The following is a 21,037-nucleotide window of genomic DNA, read 5'->3' on the forward strand; positions in this document are numbered from 1 at the left end:
AGCCCCATTTTCTCTGGTGACATTGTTTTAAGAATGAGAACAATAAGATGGCATGTGTAACTGTGGCCCATCGCAGCCACCCTTGGGAGCGCAGCAGACAGCCACATTAGCTTTTTTACATCGGTTTTGTTATTGAGTTAAAAGGGGAAATTCTTTTTCCAAACATTTTATGGGCAGTCAGCATGTCCTGCAGAAAGATTAAAATGCACGCAGAGTAAATTACAGAATAGCTTAGGAAGTTCAAGGGCCGCAAATCACTTGGTTGAGAGATTCTGAAAAAAAAAACCAACAGAGTAAAGCAGCAATGGTACTTGCTGATAGAGGAAACTGAACCATATAAAAGAGCAACTATTCCTGAAAAGTCAATTGTGTGGTGCCATTTTTTAAAGCAGTCAAGTCGAGGCAGATCATGACAATTAATGTGCCAGACGTTACCAGCAGCAAGCCTTATCTCAGTTCCAGGGGAGCAGCACAAGACAAAAACACCTGGATAACATCGTGTAGTCAAATCAAAACAGGTTAAATAAAGGAAAAATGAGGTTTTTGCAGCTACTGAAACCATGAGCTCAGCTGAACAACTACATATACTTCAGACCATTCTCTTCCAAATGCAATACAAGGTGCTGATCACAATCTGCTGAAATGCTACAAAAACTGATGTAGTTAACACAGATGTCTCCCGCGGTGAGTTATGAACGCCTGGCACATCTCGGCTTCATCCCGGTGTTAAACTCCCCTCCAGCAGTGAAAGGCGCCTTGCAAAAACACTTTGAATCTTTGGAAAATGCATCTGCTGAAACATCATGCCTCTGCGCCCCCGGGCCCAAAGGTCTTCAGTATTACACCCATCGGCTGCATCTTCTTTTATGAGTTTTAAACACATACTACTGCAAAAGCTTTAGTGCCTAAGAGTACAATGCCCATGCAAAAACCAAGGCTTTCAAGGTTTTGTTTGTTTGCTTGTTTAATTAATGTACTTTTTTATAAAAAAGGATGCCCCTGTTAGGCTTCAAGAAGCCTGGGAGTTCTGTCCCTATTGAAAAGAGCTCTCTCACTAGTCCTGGTGCCTAGGAGGAATATGAGATGTGACCTAACACTGACTCGGTTTATAGGTTCAGCTTCTCCCTGCATATTTCATAGGGCAGGTCACAGAGTAGACCTGAAATCTAGCACCTTCACCTTAAAATGTGTAATCATAAAAGTCAGCAGGTGATACGATGACTTCTACTTCATAGGTGAGTTTTTTTACATCAATTTAAATAAATTATTAATAAATTATTAATAAATTAAATTATTTTCTTCTCACTGTTTAAAGGTCCTATTGTGTATTTTTCTTTACAGATCACATTACAGTCCAACTGTTCAACCACAGAAAAAGCAAATAAACAAACAAACCCACATCATGTAAAGAACAAGTAAGCTATAAAAACACAGCCTTGCCTAGTTCCCAGAAGTTTGCTGGTTTACGAAATCTTTGATAAAAAATATATTCTACCTGTAGTTCTTGTTTCTGATGGTCCACCAGTAAACAAATACTAAGAAATGTGATGAGAAAACACAGAATGGACTGGACTGCATACATCAAGAGCACCTTTACCTTAACTTTTCATGATATTCAAAGAGTTGATTTGTGTTCAGAATCAAAAAAAAAAGACAAAACTTGAGTCTTCAACTTGTAGCAAAAAGTGTTACAACCGGCTTCACCTCCAGACAGCAGTGATCTTTTATAACTCGATTTCAAGACTTCATAATTAAACTAAACCAATTACAAGGCTTTGAAGATTAACTGAAACTCTAAAAAACAGCTGTAGACAAAATTTCTGCAAAGCAAATTTCTGCTTTTCCTCTGGCTTTTGTCATGAAGAAAACTAACCTGGAATTAAGTGCTGGTGTATTTTACAATGTAAATATAACACACACACTTTCTGTACGGGGGCAAAGCTCCAGCTGCTAAGTACTCCTTGTTCAAAGTGCAAGAAGCTTTTCTGAGAACACTGCTCAGCTGGGTGCTGCCTACAGTGTAACACTCCCAATTTGTACGGAGGAAAAGGAGAAAATGATTTAAAACAATTCTTAAGACAAGCAATTTAGTTTTCTTCTGTACCGAATATAATTCAATCATGCAGATTTTCCCCATAAGACGACGTCAAGAACAGTATCAGATTTGGCTGTTTTTCTTTTTCTTCCCAACACCGAACATTTACCAGTCAGCCTGGGTGTTTTGCAAGGTAAGAGAACCATGGTCTGCCAGTAGCACCGATTCTCTTCAACAAACTGTTTTCATCTACTTAACCACGTTAATTTCTCATAGGAAATAAACTACTTTTATGTATGTATATTCTGAATTCAAGCTACCAAGAAAGGTGACCCTCTAAAAGCTGAGAACAGCTCTCAACACTTTCTCATAACCTTTGGGCAAAAACAAGCGTGGAGTTGGTAGTAGTTCTGTCAAATAACTACCTCCTCTTTGGCATTCCTAAAGCACCAACCGCCTTTGTGTGCCGACGCCAATCCTTATTTTATAAATCTGGAATGAGGGGGGAAGATTATCTGATAGCACATTTCCCGTATCTTGATCCTAAATCATAGCTTGTTTTGCGTGATTGCGTTCTGCCTCCACCTCCTCTGAGGTAATCCATTTCTGTGTTCCAGACATGGCATATGCACTTTCTTCAGGTACGTGTTGCATTATCACTTTGCATAAAAATAATTATGACTGTGGTGTTAAAAGATACAACTTTGACTAGCTACTCCCAGTCAAATCAAAAGATCAAACCGAGTACTAAAAACCTATGCCTAAAAAGGCAGTCACTGAAAACCCCGGAATGAAACGCTCGTCCCTCAGCTTATGGGGCTTCTGGACATCTGTTCCTGAACACAGTTCTGACCGGCTTTCCCACCTGGGACAAGCAGCAGAGGGCTAGATGCGGGAGAAGCCATGAAAATGACTGCGTATGACAAAAAGGAAGAAAGAGAGAGACTTGAGCGTCAAGAGATTCAAAAATGTATGAACGGAGTGCCCACACAAGGCATCCCTGGCATCCCTTTCCGAAGACACGTAAGGAACTAGCAGATGCCACCTGGCACCTCTCTGTCTGGAGACAAGACAGCAAAAGGACTCCTACCCCACTGTCTGGATTCCCCAAGTGAAGCTTCCTTCTTATGGTGAAGTGGGTGTCCAGCTTGAGAGAGCCTAGAAAAGGTTAATGGTGAGTTCCTTGACTCAGTGGATATACTGACCAACACAGTAAAACCTCAGCCATCCCTCCTTTTTCAGCTAAGACTTCATGGGTAAGGAGCAACTACAAGGCTTCTATAAGAAAAGGAATATTCCTAATAACATAATGGATCCCACAGATGGGAAAAAAATTCAAAGCCTATATGCCGCTACAGCTCCAAGGTGAGGCAAAGATCTGCCTGTCACAAACACTGACAAGTTCATAATGTGTGCTCTGCAAGGATAGGATAGGACTATGATTAAGTCTTGAGAAAGCCCCTTTTTCAAAACCAAGGTAACGAAATGTATAAAACATAGTATCTCATCATCTGTGAGGGGTCTGCTACACAGCTGCAACGATTTAAGGACGAAGCAGGATTCACAACTGTGCTTTAGAATTTATAGCAGCTACACTACAGTCTGGAAAAGATAAAAAGACCATGATGGCAAGGGCAAGCATGACTGTTACTACTGCAAAAGAAGGACGAACAGCTTTCGTAGTAGAAGGATAGTTTATGGTTATTTTGGCATGGACAATTTTTAACCAAGGAAGAAATGATATCCAAAACCTCAAATGTGATAGCCTACTTTGGTGCAACGAAGGAAATAAGCACATTGATAGCAGTTCCTTATGGTGAAGCAAACCAGTCAATTCTTAATACTGTCTCTCTACATTCTGTGTGCCAAGGGAATTTTGTCTGTAACCTCATGATACCAGTGGACATAGGAGCTGATAAGAAAGGACAAGAAATAATAATGGACCTACTCCAAACATCCTGACAAAGGCAGAACTTTCAATTCTAAGGAAAGGTCCTAGTAACGACTTCGCTTTTTGATCTTTAAAGAAGATGCAACAGCGATGTTCAGTTTGTTCATAGAAATGCTATTGAACTCTTCACTGGTATGTACGACCAATGTGTTTTTTGTCTCAGAATTAAATCAGCTACATGTTATCATGCTAACTTGTCTGTGAAAGGGCTGTGCATGTGGAAATAGTGCAATGAGAAGGAAAAAGCTACCCAGAATGAGGAAAAGGCACAAATGACTAGAACTAGGCAAGGACTGTCAAGAAGGGGAGTCATTTAGAATCAGGCACGCATGGAAGTGGTACAGGAACACAACTGATGTTCCAGGAGATATTATACCCTGCTCATGTATTAGCTTACTAAATAAACCAAAGGACTTAATCTTTTCAGAGAGTAACTCTTCATTAATGGTATGGTATTGTAAAGGCTTTTCTTGATGCACAAGATTAAATTATCAGTCTGAATAACTAAATGGTGGTAGCCCTAAGGGAGGAAAATGGGCTACAGCAACGACTTGTACAGTCAATAGGAACTGAGCACTAGAAAAAGTAAAAAGCCACTCCTAAGGCATACAACAGGAGAAAAAAAATTGTTTATCAGTGCAAAGCCTATAAGCTCACAAACATCAGCTGGTGCTACATCAGAAAGCTAATTAACACCTGGCAGTACAGTCTCTTACCACCTCCCTCTCCTCAACCAGTAATACGGATGTTTTGCAACTGTGTTCCCACTCAGATGCTCCAGGATTAACAGTTATTTGGCCCCAGTTCCAGGACTTCTGGTTAGTGCAACAGTGTTCTCCAGCACTCCTGAGCCACTTGTGGAAAGAGTTCACGATCATCCCACAAACAGTAACGCAAGCCAGTGATGAAGCCTTAAGAGCTCCAAACTTGTCTGGATATGTACGCCTCAGACAATGTTGCTGACAGTTTCCCAGAATGAACCCGCAAAGTAAGGACAGTAAGTACAAAAAACAGCGTCTGTTTATACATAAACCAGAGGGTTTGCAATTTTACCTGACAGCAAATTATTTAGTACAAGAAGCACTAGTAATGCTGTATCCTGAACAAATAATTCACAATTTTTCCTCAGTCCATACCAGGAAGAATCAGTTGGCCCCAAAGCAGTATTAAGATACGGACATCCCATACATTTCCTTAGTTTAGGCCTCTGAAGCTTTATGGACAAAAATACCTGATATTTGATAGCATTCAAAATGCTTAAATTGAAAAACAAAGCTCAAGAAGTATACAATGGTGAAATTCATCTTGGGGGACACAATCAAAAGGGAAGGACGCTGACATGTACACACAATCTAATGTTGAAGACCCACGTGGAAGGTCTACACGCAAAAGCAAAAGGCTAATTCTGACTTCCCTAACATTTACAGGTGATTACAGAAGACGTGCAGAGAATCTCAAGATATTACCATTGCTTGCATTACTGAGATTGATTCAAAAAAAAAAAAATCCCAAAGTGTTTTCAGCACTTATCAAAAAGGTTTGTAACAGGAAGTAGTAGTATATTTGGGCAGGTAGAACGAGAGGAGAAAAACCCAGCACACTGCTTTCTTAAGCAGAAAGTAATCCTTGTCAACAGAAATACTCCGTGATACAGAAGGAATGTTACCAAGTGCATGGGCTGTTGAGCAGTGGAAGTGAAAGCTGTTCAATCGTAAGTTCAAGGCTGTAAATCACAGTTCCTTTCTTATCTGGCTTCACAAAACAAACAAGAAGAAATCTTCTAAACCAGAGCCTGGTATGCAAAGAATTTTATAAGAGGGTGCACATACCAGAGGCACAATGAACGCTGCAGTCGACATGTAATCACACTAGGAATGCCTCTGATCAGCATTAGCCATGAAAACACCTTGTTGTGCAGCAGGCTAGTGCATGAAACGCAAGTGAACACCAGGTTTACATGCCAGTTCTTCCTGATATTAGGGAAGGTACCACACTACTGAGATTCACTTTTTCTCTAAATAATTTTATGTTTACTTTTTTTGCACTATTGCAAGTCACAAAAAAAATAAATAAATCCAAACAAGACACACAGTACCTCGTAATATCCTCCTGTACTCTGTGCATCCTTCAATCACAGTTGTTTTCACTCCTACAGACTGTTTACACATCGTGGCCCAATCCTGCAGACACTTAACGTAAGATTAGACACAAGTAATCCAGTCAAGGCCAGCAAGCATGCCTACATGCATTCAGGCACATAAACAAATGTCCACAAGATGAGTCTAACAAGCAAATATATTAGCTCAAGCCTCTAATTACCTATTACAATTAAACCAACTTTAGCAATACACATTTCCACTAATTGGGATATGGATGTCATGTAAAATGACCTTTCAAGTCTTTGTCTTGTGCAAAGCACCAGACCAATGCAGTGCCACACCAGTAGCTGGCCAACTTAATTTTACCTAAACCGAAGTATGGAAACAGCTTTTTAATAAAAGGGTAGACATTCGTGCCAAGCAGGTATTAGTGTGTTTTTCTTACCTATATTCCACCTACTGATCACACTGGGAGCTGAAAAAAACCTTAACGTGTAACAACTTCAAAAAGACAAGTGACGTGTATGCCTCTACAGTATGTGTGGGGAAAGAATGACCTCGTACTTACTTAACAAATTAACTGTACAATAATATTGCCATATAAGAGAACTAGGGTAAATGTAGAATATAAACAAGTAGTGATAAATGAAAATAGGACTCACAGTTACAGCGTCAATTCTTCTGGTGTCAGATGCAAGGCAGAAGCATGGCACTATCACCAATCCCTTTCTCCCAGGACAGGTCTGAATTATTTCACTAAAATACGTGTACAATTTCTGGGGAAAGTTAGGTGCATTAAGAATGGGATTCATACAGGCCAGTGCGCCAACTGAGAAGCTGCCTAAATTAGCCCATATGAAGCAAGGAGGAGAGGAACTTGAGCCCTATCCTTTCTCTTCCTGGGGCTTAGATATGTTTCTTTCAACTGCTGGGAAGTGCTTTAGTGTGATACAAATTCAAGTCTCTCTCTCGAAGTGCCACAAATTTACTGAAGTTGAAGGGCCCAGTGGTCACATGCAGCAGAGGTGTGCTCTCAAGAGAAGTGTCTTTGAGGCTAGCCACACGGCAGCCTCCCCACAGCAGGGCCATGCAAGTATTCAGCTGTTCCAGCACGGAGCCACAACACGAGGGACTGGAGGCCCCCTCCTTCAGAGGGGCCCTCTCCACAGCACCACCAGACAAAATGGAGGTATATGCTCCTTGTCCTGCCACCAGCGGCTGACGGAGGCTGCTCGGCCCCGCAGGTAGCGCAGAGAATCCCAGTGGAGGCAGCCCAGCAGGCAATGCGGCTGGAGAAACACCTCACCTTGCCACACCAAACACCTCACCTTGCCACACCACGTGCCCCAAGGCAAGCAGCCATCAAGAGGTGGGAGGCCTGGGACGTGCCCTGCGTGCTGCAGGTACTCGGTAAAAGCTGCAGCACCCAGGGGACCTGGCTGCGGGCACAGCCAGCAGCCCAGCGAGAAGGACTGAAGGCTTCCCATTCTGGGATCCGGGTGCCTGCCAAGTGCAATGCCCCCGTAATCCTGCGTTGGTTTCTACTGTGAACAGCCCGCCAGCATTTCTAGCTGTAACCTCAGGTTGCCTTCAAAACAAGCGCTTTGCAGGTGAACGTGTTAGGTCCCCGGTGAGCACATGAAACAAGGGGATTAGGAGAGCATTCTGCAACCCTGACTGCAGGAATCACCGTTCAAGGCCAGGAAGAAGAAACTAATCTCTCACGGGACGTGGCATAACTGGATCACAGAGAAATACATGACTTATTAATTAAGCAAGAGTGGAGTAAGAATGAAGAAAATATCTCTTTGAAGAGCTGAAAGAATACCGCCATCAACTCCAGTAAACAGAATCACACTGGAATAAATACTTTCTTTACACAGACCTACTAGAAAGTACTGATTTACCTTTTGTTCCAGCTTTCCTTTCTCAGCAGTTAATTGGCTGAGGATTCGCATAGCCCTGCTTAAAGGCAGCACTGGCTGCCCATTTCGGAAGCCCCAGGGCTGGCAAGGACTCCATTAACCCTTTACCTGTTTGAAGTTACGCAAAGCCCTTCCACTCAGTCACAGCACACGTACTACAGAGATCCAAAAACTGAAACAGGCTGTTCATTAAAAAGCTCAGCACATCATTAACTACAAATGAAAGGTAAGACTTTCAAAAGCATCAGCACAGGACTAAAATTGCCTTCTTTAAAGCCAAAGGGAGCTTACCCTTGACCTTGAAGGGTGGGGGGCTGGGTTAACTTTGAGCACTTTTGCAAATCCCAGGCAAGGTGGTGAAACACTAAGATTAAGAAGGCTGCCAGAAGGAGTGGTGTACTAATGGCAAATTATTCCCCTTGACCTGATGCATTAATGCTTATTTCCCGCACACACAAACTGTGTAATATAAATCAAATCAACTCCTTCTCTAAATGTAGATTGGAAGAAACACTGAAGCTGCACTTCAGTTCATAGCACTGCGAAACAGAGATGTTTATCAAACACATGTACAACTTCTTGTCGACATGTGAGGGAACACAAACCTATTTACAGACAAAGAGAGCAGGGAGAAAACTTTAAAAAGAAAATCTGAATGTATAATGGAACAATGGTTCAATGGCTAAAAAAAGCAACAAGACTGGTTTTCTGTTTACACAGACAATTGCCAAATAGATAAAAATTGGCTTTACAAGTCTTGTATACAGAATCTTAAATCTAACAAGATAAAGTGCAGCTGCATCCCGCTGAAGTTACAATGAATGCTGCTTGGTTGCTCTAATTCTTATTCACATAAACATATATGACCAAAACCAAGTGAACAAATCTGCAAAGAAAGCTTAGTTGAGTATGGCAAAGCAGGGAGGACTTTCAGATACAACCACCATAAATAATTAACTGTATCTTAGAGAAGCTTTCTGACCTTTGTCATACAAGTGACATTTCCAAGTGAGAAGGAAGTCACATCACTGCTGATCTTCTCAGTCAACAGGCAAAATGCCATAGCACATGGGGTCTGAACTAGTAATAGCTTTTCAGCTGCAGAAGTGACGTTGCTTTGAAGGACGAGACATAGTGTCAGCGTAGGGAGGAGAGCAGTGTATCCATTCCTTCAGCGGAGAGAACATTTCAGTCATCAGTGGTAAGATCACCAGTGTCCTTGATCGTCAAGTTACCGGTGGTCCTAGTCTAGTCACCAGGGCCTGGCCCATGACCTTAGAGAAGCCAGGCTTTCACTGTGAGGCACTAGTTAACATTTTTACTGACTCTGGACAGCTATGCAGCCGCCACAACACATGCGGGCTAAGGTGGGTGTGTTTGTTTTTCAGTTTCTTCTTAAAAACAGACTTAACAGTCTTATTTTATAAAAGACAATAGATTTCCCCCCACAATGGGAATACCAAGATTATACAATCATTTCCAGAGAAAGCTCCAAGGCAATTCTGGAGGTGTAAAAATACAAGCTGGACAGCTCTGAAGGAAAATATCCATGAAGAAAAATTTTGTGAAAAGTAGTCTAATAATGCTTAAGTAGGAACTTGTCTCAGTTACTCTGAAGCAAATATTAGTGTGTGCCTATAGACATCAAGAAGCATTAATTAGTATCAACAGAATGCCTATACTGATAACATAATGCAAAAATAACAGCTACATCTTTTTTTTTAAAAAAAAAAAAGTTTATAACTGGCTTTATCAAGCTGTAGGATCAGGCCCTTAGTAGGGCATTTCCCTTCTGTTCCAGAAAACAATGATTATTGTCTGCACAAAGCATTTTCAATGGTTCCCATGCCACATTCAGAGACAAGACCAACAGTGGGAAGCTGGCAATAATTAACAAAAGATTTCAAGGATCATAGAGGACTGCAGCTATGCATGGTTTTGGAAATATAAAACGCTGGCATGATTTTATCATGCCATGATGCAAGTTAAGGAGGAAAATGGACAGAGAATTGATTAATTAACTACTGACCACCACCCTTTGAGCCCAGTGGTCCAGCTTTTATCCACTTACCATGCAGTCCACCCATTCAGACCATACTTTTCCAACTGGAATGCTAGGAGACTGTGTGGAAAGCCTTGGTTAACTCAAATTAAACAAAATCTATTCCTGTCATTCACAGAGGTAGTCATTTTATCAGAAGCTCAGTTGGAAGTTCCCCTTACAGCCAAACCAACCTCCTGCCATGCCTGTATTTTTTTGTGTGCACATAGGAATGGGCTCTTTTCGTGCTTTGAAGATGTTTTCCTTGATGATCAGTCAGGTCTCCTGGGTGCTTTTGTCCCACTGTATCCTACAGTGTTCAATCGACCAGTTTCACAAACAAGGTGAAGTCCATGATCTTTGCTCTGCTACATGCCTTCCTTACTTCTCTCGGGATCTTAAACTTCAGTGCTGCGTGGTAACTGCAGCCAAGACTGACATTAACAATCACAGCCCTAAACAGTTGCTCATCTGTGAGTAGCAAAGCCAGCAGAGCACCTCCCTTAGTCCATCTAGGCCACTCATCAATATATTGTCCCTTCTGCACTCGAAAGATCTCCTGGATTGTACTACTGTGTCACATTTCCAGTAAGTACCAGGGTGCTTAAAATTCCCTTAGAACCAGGGCCTGCAATAGAAGTGCTCTTTTAAGAAGGCTTCATAGCATATTCGGAAAACTCAATTTGGAAGAGACCTCAGGTCTCCTGTCCAACCTCATGTGCAAAGCAGGGTCAGCTTGAAATCAGGCCACGTTGCTCAGCATCCTATCCAGCTGGGTCTTGAAAACCTCCAAGGATGAAGACTGCTCATCCTCTCTGTGTCTCTGTTCCACTTCTTGACTGTCCTTACCATGAAAAAATTTCTCCTCGTAGCCAGTCAGTACCTCCCATTTCAACTAACACCCATCACCTCTCATCTTCCCACCATGCGTTGCTGAGAAGATCCTGCCTCTGTCTTTTCTTGATAGTCTCTTTGCAGGCATTGGAAAGCTGCTATCAGGTTCCCCCAAAGCTTTCTCCTTCCAGGCTCTGCCTCCTTTTGATCAGACAGTCTAACAACAGATACCACCACAATGCCTCCTGCTGAGCTCCGAATCTGGTCCTCACCCACACAGTCTTGACCAGCCTGTTGCCCGGACAAGAGCAAAACTCTTTCCATTCAAGACTCCTGCACAGGCTCTTCCCCTTGAACGGCAGGATGGAGAACATCGCTTAGGCTCCATCCCTTCACTCTGGATCACTGAGCCCCACAGTCATCCTCAATCTGCTGAAGTATTACTAGTGCCCACGTGAAAGAATAGCAAAGTCTGATGATTAGACAGGCCTTGGTAATTTCTCTGATATCCCAGATCTAGTCCCTGGGGAAGCAGCAAGCCTCAGAAGTCATCAGGTCTGGTCAGCAGATGGACGTCTCCATTCCCTGTTACCCATTGCTTGTTCCTAGTGGCACTGGTTATGAGTAGCTGTTGATCAGGTGCAGCTGGCCCAAACACACCTCTTGACAGAAGTCACTCCTCCTCTCCTGTTTTCAGGGCACTATACATTTTATTAAATCTTTATCATTATTAGCCTCACGTACCTGTGTTACTGAGGATGATACCAAGTATGATTATATCCTTCTGTTAACTTATATGAAAGAGACTAGACAGGAAACTACCGTTCTTATCAGCGGTGCCTATGATTTAGGCTTCTCAAAGTGAAAAACTTAAACGTAAGCAGCATAAACACAGCTGCTTATGAACACGGCAAAAAAGCAACAAAGAAAATATTCCTTAAACTATAAAAAAATAATAAAAATCTTACAGTCATATGCACATTAGAAGTGAAATATATACGCAGAACACTCTGCAGAACCAGGGAAGTTGATTACTTGTCCGTATCACGATGTATGCTGTTTATTGAGTGTGTGCGAAGACCTTTAATGCCAGACTTCACAGATCTCACTGCGGTCACGAACAAAGCCAAAGCCATAAATGTAACACCTGATTTTCAGGGGAGATGGGAATATGGAAAAGTGTTTGGGAAATTCTCCTGCAAAGATGGAACTGAATCTCTCAAGAGAACTACAGAACATTTTCTACAGCCTCCAGGCACTGGGATGTGGCACAGGGGCATTCCTTCATCTCCAGGTCAGTCCAGTGCGGCCAAGACTGCTAAGCCCATCCCTTTCCTTCATGGGAGGAAACTCCCTCTTCTGTCACTGGACTATACAAGAGAGGGGAGGGAAACAGAAGAAAGAAAAAAACACCCTCTTCTGTCCACCATTTTAGAGAGAGAAAAGGAATTTCTCAGCTGCTCTCCTATCTGACATCCAAATGGAAAAGGCAAGAGACCAGGCTGTTTCCTCATTGCATTAGAGGTGAGAGGAAGCAGGATAGGAAGAGGTCAGGAAGCAGCCAACAAAAGGTAAGAAGAGATGTTAAACTTCCCCATGTCCTAAAGCTGCTGCATTTGAATCAGAATTCTTAGAAATCTACAACCCAGCTGTGGAAAAGGACTTTGGTAAAGCTGGGAGGGAGGGGGGAAGGCTTTCTCAGCGAAAGTACTTGTTTTGCTTTCTTTTGCATTTGCATGCTTCATCCAAAGTGTTACACAACATGAAGCTTTACAGAGCTATACAAAAACATGCACTCCACATGTGGCCAGGGAAAGACCCAGTCCCACCAGAATCTGTTCAAAATAAAAAGCCTCACCCAAATCTAACAGGATCCTAATGCAGACTGCTGAATATTTACCACAGCAACAAAAAAAAAAGAGGAAAAAGAAAAAGAAATCATGCATTAGAAAATATTCCTTGCTTGTTGCGACAAAAGAGCTTTTCCAAGATGATTCTGTAACTCCATGCCCCAAATTCACTAACGTTTGCCAGGATAGCAACGGCTGCTGCAGAATTCCACTGGCAAATGCTGTATCTCACATTTTTCTCTTTCTCAATATGCTGTGATTTCCTGTGGAGTGGAGAAATAATCTATACTCCAAAGAGGTGCAGTACTAACACTCTTAGAAGTAAATAATTTTACAGCAACATAAAGTATATATAGAAATACAATACTGAAGAAATTCCTGAGCAAAGAGATTAGAAATACACTCTGATAAACAAATGCCTTCAAAGCTTACATTATTTTACTCAGTGCAAAAAATATTGGGTAACTGTGTGCTGTTCCTAGAAAGAATGAAATTATGCTGCCAACAGCTGCAGTTTATCAGAGGAATTATAATACTATATTGAAGATTTATGCTCCTGACAAAGGCATAAAGTTATCCAAACTAGGGCAGAAAAAACAATAGTCTTCTAATGAACCAGACGCTATTTTTGTTAACTCTTACTACAGCAGAAGTTATGATCTTCAAAAACAGACGCTCACAACTGTGGTTGATCTTTACGATGATTCGTAAGTCCTGCAATAACACTATACATAGGGTGAACTGTTTTATCACAGGTTTTTAAACAAGCAAGAAACACACCCTTATCCTACTGGAATCGATTAAAGTCACAAATATTTACCTCCAAAGCACATGACTAAGTTTTCTTCCTGACATTTTTGGAACTTACAGTTATGTTTCCCCTACCTTAAGAAAAGGTTTCCTCAAGATGTGCCATCTGCCATCTGACAGGACCATACGAGACAGGACAAAAGTGACCCTAGTCTGAAGGCTGCTCGGTGCATAAAGTAAACAAGCAAGGGGAAGCAACCTTGGGTCTCTTTGCTGCACTTATATGGACAGAAGTAGCCCTACCTGCCTGCACGTCACGCTCCTGATTCCAGTGGAAACTGTTCCTCATGCTCTGCAGGATTAGGGTCTTCTGTGCTCCTCGTAACTACAGTAGCTAACAGCATATAGAACTATTATTTTTAAGTCAAACTGATATTAAGCAATAAAACTCAGGATGTCAAAGCTTTTAAGGCTCATTTATTTGCAAGTAGCCAAACAGCATACCCTGGGTTGAACCATGGGCCAATTTACAGTTACGCTTTGTGCTGTTCCGTGAACATCACACCATGTTACACAAATTGTGAAGCGACAAATCCATCGCCTTAAAACAATTTGCCCAAAGCCTCACGATGAGTCAGTGGCATCATCTTGTTTATGTCTCAGACTTTGGCTTCCATTTCATAGCTGCTCAGTCCACCAGATCATAATTGCACTGCATCACCAAAAATGTTTTTATTTATGTTCTTCTGAAAGTCCTGTTTACTTTGGTTGTTTTTGTTTGTTTGCTTGTTTTGCTTTTACTAGGGGAAGAAAATAAATTAAAAAGCTTCTTAACAATTACAGTTGTGATTTTTTTTTAAAAAAACTGGGAACCGACAAACTATATTTCTCAGCTGATCCACAGAAAAGATAGAAAGCCTGATCTATTTGAACCAAATGCACAATAATCCAAAGGCCTACAGAGAAAAATCACTGTGCAAGTGCCAGAGTTTTCACGTACAGATAAAGTAATAGTATACCTGTACTGACTTTAAAAATACTACTTGTAGTCAGTAAGAAGTGAAAGACTTTAAAATAAAACCCTCCTTCAAGGAACAACTTGCCACCGGTCCTTAATCCTGCAGATGATCTGCAAAAACTGAGAATATTTTGCTTGAGTAAACAGAATTTTAATTGAGCATAAACAAGTGAACAGCAGGCATGTGATTTCCATAAGTATGCATGATTGGAAGGAATAAAGACTTAAAAATCTGGGGCCATGAAACCAATTTCAATTTTAAAAGTCTTATGGTTTAAAAAAAGGTAGCATGTACATAGAACGGTCTTTTCATTACAAATGGATTCTTTAAAACAAATTGCCAGTGACAAATCACCATTTATAAGAATTGTTTCCAATAAGGTAGAAGTTATCTAGCATGGCACTAAAGAATACATTTAATTTTAAGCATGCTTACTGTTTTATTAGAGCCAATGGCTTTTTCCATGCTTAAAGCCAAGCATATGCTCAAGTACTCTGGTGAGACAAAAGCTTACAAGTTTGTTGTTTAGAATGCAAAGCGAGGCTTTTTATCCCAAACCACATTTTCTTGCATGTAATCAGCCGTGATGATGTCACCATAGTTTCCAATTCATTTCAGGGCACACTCATCATTTATTAGGACCCAGATGGTGCTCTCTTTCTCTGGCTTCTACAGAATATGCCCAAATATTAAAACAGACTTGGCTATCTGCCCCTTATCCTGTTCTTACACTCTGCATTGCCACAGTAAAAATAACAGTAACCTTTGATCTAATCTGGAAATCTTCTCTAATTTAAACACACGATTTGGCAACATCAAGTACAGTCAACCCACTCGAAACCAGAGAACCTGACATGCGTAAATACAGCACGTTAATCACAATATATCGGGAACAAGCAATCCACAAAACAGTCAAAAGAATAAAAGCAGAAACAATTTTTCTAGTAACAAAATAAGGGACCTTGACTGTACTTGATGGCTGTGTGTGTTTTTGTGGAACTGTAAGGATTATTCAACAGCTTAACTGGCAATTAACAAACACACGCTGATTTGTAAGGCAAATAAAGAGCATGACAGGATCTGTCATAACAGCAACATCTTTCAACACCACAAGTTTGTGTTGTGCTGACAGCTCACGGTGTTTTCACCCATGGGCAGCACACAATATTTGGTCTCCAAAAAGTTCTGAAAATTATTTACCATCCCTGCAGCTGTGGAGCAAGCGTAAGGCAATCTCCACAGAGGCCCAACAGAGCGATAAGCTGTTGTGATATTCCATAAAAATGTCCTAAGGTAAAATAATGCCACATGTGTCCAGCAGATCTTGACAAAACATTCTTGAGTGCGCAGCTAATTCAGACGCAGGTGCACATGATGTTCAACAGTCCTGAGTCACACATCTTCCCAAGCTTAGAGACTCATGCAAAGCACACTGACACTGGAAAAATCACACATCACGAGCATCATAATATGACCAAATCCAAATGGGGTGGGGGGAGGCTTGGAGGGGAAGGAAGGAAGGTTAGTGAGAAATAATGTTCCCAAATGAGAACTCCTTCACTATTTAATTATCATTACCTACTGCTATTTAACAACTAATGCATGCTGTAAGAAAATAGGGCAAGAAAAACGTATTTTAAGCAGTCTTCTTGACTTGAAAACAGGTCAATAATTGCATGCACGTATTGGTAAAGAACCCACTTTGGAATGAAGATCAAATCCAGAAAACTCGTTTTAGAACTACATTTAAATTTCAGAAAAACAGGGATTCGACTAAATAAGATTTTAAAACATCCACTAGGTTAACTCCTAAACTTTTTGTAATACTAAGCAAGAGCTAGTAATTTTGGTGGTAATAATACTAGACATTTGCACTCCAATAAACACAATAAACCACATAATTCTAAATTAGTATATGCTACTAAATAAATTAAAACAGCATTAAAATCATAACAATGAAGTTAAGTAAATAAAAATTCTGTCAGTCCAGAAACAAAACACCATAAAACATATATAAAGCACACATTAATCAGGTATGGATGGTGAAGAGACCGCTGTTCAGCTAGTGAAAATTACTTTTTATAGCCCATTCCCTTTGTAGTAATGGAGCGTGGGTCCTCCTACATCTCAAACTCTCCAAAGGCAGCTGTAGAAGAGCTGCTGTCTCCCCACATCCAGAAACTCAGGCTTGCTTACACCCCAAACTTTGCAACGCTTCCTGGCATCTGGCTGGTTCCAGGAAATTCAGGCTGTGCCCCGTGGTGCTATCACGCTCCGTATCTATACGATGCATGACTTGAAATTACCGGTATGTTCAATACTTTCAAAACCACAGCTCGAGAATAAGCTTGGAAACACCAGCAACAACAACCCTGGCCTTACCTGCAGGATCTTGTACTGTCATTTCCTTACGCTTCGCCTTCAACTTGTCTTTGACCCACGGGAACTCCTGTAAGGACTCCAAGAATGCATCAAAAGCTTTGGGTCCTCTAGTAGGGAGAATATCAAGGAGCATCATGGTTTTCCTTTGACTTGTGGTTTGGGATTTTATCTCTTGAACGTGACTGTCTGTGAGAATCCCTTCTTGGTAGAGATACTGAATAACCAGTCCATCCACCAGCACCTCTGTACAGAGCTCCAGGCGCAGGGAGCGTAAAAGCTGCTTGTCTCTGGCATCCATTTGGCAACCTAGAGCATGAGTAAAGGGGAAAGCATGGAGATTAAAATACTTCAACCCTGAACATCCAGAAGTGATGTCCGATACCCAATAACCTTTAGAAAAAAAATGCCAGACTCAGAATCACCAACCTGGGAAGACTGCTCATGGTCCCCACCATCTTCTCTCTGCTCAGATTACGCTGTCTGACAAGCTAAAACGCAGCCATTTCTGGGAAACATTAGACAGGAAGAGAAGCTTTGGCACTGTGAAGACCAGTGCTTGGCTGGAATAAAAACCTTGCCAAAACACCCCACTCGCTAACTGGTCAAGGTCCACACCAAAGCAGCTGGAACATTTGCCAGTCCAAAAAAGACTGTATCCCCAGAAAGTTAGAGAGATGTCACGCGACCTGTCCCCAGTGTCTGAGACGTGGCGGCTGCTCTTTTCCTGCAGCAGTGCAAAAGCAGCAGCAGGACTGCGAGGCGCAGCGCAGCCAGCCGGCAGCAGAGCCAGCAGGTAGCTCTGGCCTGCGCAATACATTTTAATTGTAGCCAGGGTGGAAACGTACCTCATGCACCAGGTTGCCCTCTCCCCTCACTCACCCTGGAAGGCTGTTCTAGAAATCGACAGATCTGATGATGAGAAATCGTCCCCAAATTTCCATCTTAAATTTATTCACCTTCTATTTATAGGCGTTTTTGCTGCCAATACTGTTCTTTAGCTTAGACAGCTCCTCTCCCTCGCTGGTATTTGCCCTTCTAATGTGTTTATAGGAAGCAGTCGGGTGCCGTCTGCCAGCTTCCATTTCACTTGACTAACACTCTGACTAGACAAAAGCTGGAAAAGATGCATTTTATAGCCACTCTGCAGAAGACGAATCAAGGTCCAGAGAGACCAAGCAGCTCATCCAAGATCACATCAGGACTCAGTGCCAGAGCTAGGAACTGAATCAAGATGTCTAGTCTAGTTCTTAATGACAAACATATCCCCAGGACCATTAATGGCACTTGAAAAGGAAAATTACTTAGTAATACAATTAAATACTTTCTCATGACTAAATCAAGAACTCAAAAAAAAATGTAGCAGGTGTTGAATGTGATTACTAAGAGAATTTCTGGTGATTCAGCTAGAAGCTGCTGTACTAACAGCCTGACCTTGCAGGAACTGCACTTCATTCAGCTTAAGGACACAGGGAGAGATCAGGGTTATCAAAGCTTTTGTAAAAGACCTGAAGTCTTTATATTGTCAGAGATGCTTACTGACTCCCAAGAAAAAAAAAAAATAGTATGTACTAGAATTAAAAAAAAAAACACCTTGTAATCAAGTACCATTAATAGTTCTCTTAGTTAAAAGCATACTAATAATTTGAGAGCTCTTGTAACTTCATTTCATTGTTTGCAGGTAGTTATGCCTGGCCTACTACATGACCTAAATTATTTTTGCTAACTTTTGTAATGGGTTCCATAATTTAGAACAGTACGTATGACTGTGCAGAAAGGTAATAGTTGCCTCTGATGACAAAAGTTATTTTTGTATAATTAGATCTTATTATATTAAACATTAGTATTTCATTTTATATAAATGAAAATATATATGAAATATATAAATGAAAAAGAAAATGAAAGACAAGCCTACACAGCCTGACTGTTGAAATTTAGGGCAGGTAATCAACAGAACATATAGGCACATAAATGGCATTCTGGACAGAATGCAGGAGCCTATGGCCAAAAGAAAGAGACTGGAAAACCCCATCTGTGGCTCCCCCTGATAAAGGCACTTTCTGAAAATGCTTTCCCTGAGTGCTGAAAGCAGTGCTGGATGGCAGCTTCCCAGGAGGTTACCCAGTACGTGTCTCTGTGCTGATCTGAATTTTGAGGTGCTCACCTTCTGTCTGGGGTCATCTCGGAATTGAACAGCAGCTCTCCTGGCACATGTCCTTTAAAAGGCCTAGCTTGCTAGGCATAGCTCAAACATCAAACTCTGACACGGAGTGAGACGACAGTGAAAGCAAGGTAAAAAAAGAGAACTGGGTATCTCGTCTGATGTTAGGATGCTCATTTTGGATGGGTGAAACTCAAGATTCTGGTCTCTAACATGAGCTACTTCTGGAAGCACTCACCAGACTACAGCAAAATAACCAAAAAATAAATAAATCACAAAGCAGATCCCTGCAATTTCTCCCTTCCAGAATTCCCTGTCTGCCTGCGAGCTCACCAAAGTGTTTGCAGAGTTCAAGCCAGGCACCCAGCCACAGCTCAGATGGCATTACCTAAACCCAGGCAGAAAACTCTTTCCAACGCTGTGTAACCCTTCTGCTTCACCCTCGGCAAGGGTCATCCAAAGTCCCAGCCCAAGAGCCTCACCCACGCACTGAGCGAGGAAAAACGAGGTCTCTGGCCACTACGTAACACAAGACCAGCTCCCCTTCCTCGTGGCCAAAGTGGCCAACCCTTCTCAAACATAAGCCTTTTCACACCGTCTCAGTTCGCACCTTCACGCGCCGGGAAATGCCTACTGAGTTATGAAAGTGAAATGGAAATTTCTGCTGAAAAAGGCATTTGGCCCACGGGCTTCAGAGCGAGCCCAGCCCAGGTTTTAAAGCCTGTGGGGCTGCTTCACGCCAAGGCCACTGGCCCAGCAAACCTTCCAGGATGCGGCTTTTTTGATATTTAGGGTCTTTTTAAAGATTAAGTGTTTCTTTATGTGTGTTTACCATGAGGAGGAAGTGTCTGATTCAGGAACTGGAGAGCCAGATAGGGAAACGTTATCGGGATTTCGGTGCACGTAAGTGTAGGGCCAGAGTTTAATGCGAAAGGGAAAGGGCTCCAACTAACATCAATCACAGGCTGTATCTAGAGGTCCAAAGTAAGCTCTCGGGTAAATTTCCTCTAGAGATAGCGGTGCTGGAGGGAACACGAACAGATGAGAGCCCGGTTTAACCAGAAGATGACATTGCTCAAACCTTCCCTGGACACTTCTATGGACCGTGGAGCCCTAGGGTTTTTCGTAGGGCCAAATTTTAACAAGCACACCTGTAAGGTATGCGGAACGAGCACAGCCCTCGCCTTTCCCCCGCACCCACACGCACACCCCGGGATATTCCGGGACCTGCCGCTGCACGGGGTGCCCGTGCAGGGGGCAACCCAGCCCGCAGGCTGCCCCCCCTCCCCGCCCGACCCCCGGCGGCCCCCCCCGGCCCCAGCAGCGCCGTGCTGCCGGTGCCTCCCCGCCGGCTGCCATTCGCCGCCCGCCAGGGCAGGGCCACGGCCCGGCCCGGCCCCGCGGCGGAGCAGAAGGAGCGAGGCCCCCGGGGCGGCGGGCGCCGGGCGGGGGGGAGCCCGCTGCCCCCTGCCCCCGCCCCGTACTTACGGGAGGGAACCGGGGAGCTACCGGCGGCGCCCCCGCCGGGCCCGCTCGGCCGCCACCATCTTTGGTGAGGGCTCCGCCGGAAGCCGCCGCCGCCGCCTCCCTCGCCGCGGGCCGGCCGGGGAAGGGCGGGGGGGGCGCCGCCGCCGCCATGTCGGTTGTGGGCAGCGCGGCGGGCGGGCGGGAGGCGCGGCGGGGAGCCCGGCCCCGGGGGCGGCCGGCGGCCGGAGGGGGCCGGAGGGGGTCGGAGGCACCGCAGGCACCGCGCCTCGGGCGGCAGCGCCGCCTGCTCCGGCGGGACGGGACGGGACGGGACGGGGGCTCAGGGCCCCGGCTCCTCCCGCGGGAGCCCGGCCGGCGGCCGCCGGGGCGTTGGCAGCGCAGGGGGGGATCCGTGGGGAGTAAGGTGGCAGCGGGGCGGAGGCAGGCTGCCTTTGGCACCGTGTGGAGGTGTGTGCGTGCTCGTTTTGTGGCCGTGTGTGTGTGGCGGTTTTGGGGCCGGGGACTG

At 43.3% G+C, this 21,037-nt stretch overlaps 1 protein-coding gene across 3 annotated transcripts in view; it reads right to left on the reverse strand.

The window, feature by feature from the left end:
- Nucleotides 1-20,683, reverse strand: part of CRADD (CASP2 and RIPK1 domain containing adaptor with death domain) — a 76,806-nt gene extending 56,123 nt beyond the window's left edge. The window contains exons 1-2 of one of the 3 annotated variants that reach the window (XM_066995067.1): nucleotides 20,533-20,671; nucleotides 16,887-17,192 (exon numbers count right to left, since the gene is read on the reverse strand). In XM_066995067.1, coding sequence (XP_066851168.1) covers nucleotides 16,887-17,184 — 298 coding nt within the window. In that variant the 5' untranslated portion in view covers nucleotides 17,185-17,192; nucleotides 20,533-20,671. Of the gene's footprint in view, nucleotides 1-16,886; nucleotides 17,193-17,312; nucleotides 17,392-20,532 lie in introns of those variants that run through there. The other 2 variants (XM_013182621.3, XM_066995072.1) reach the window with 2 other exon arrangements.
- Between the last annotated feature and the right edge of the window lie 354 nt (nucleotides 20,684-21,037).

This window comes from Anser cygnoides, chromosome 1 (genome assembly GCF_040182565.1).
Source record: "Anser cygnoides isolate HZ-2024a breed goose chromosome 1, Taihu_goose_T2T_genome, whole genome shotgun sequence".
NCBI lineage: Eukaryota > Metazoa > Chordata > Aves > Anseriformes > Anatidae > Anser > Anser cygnoides.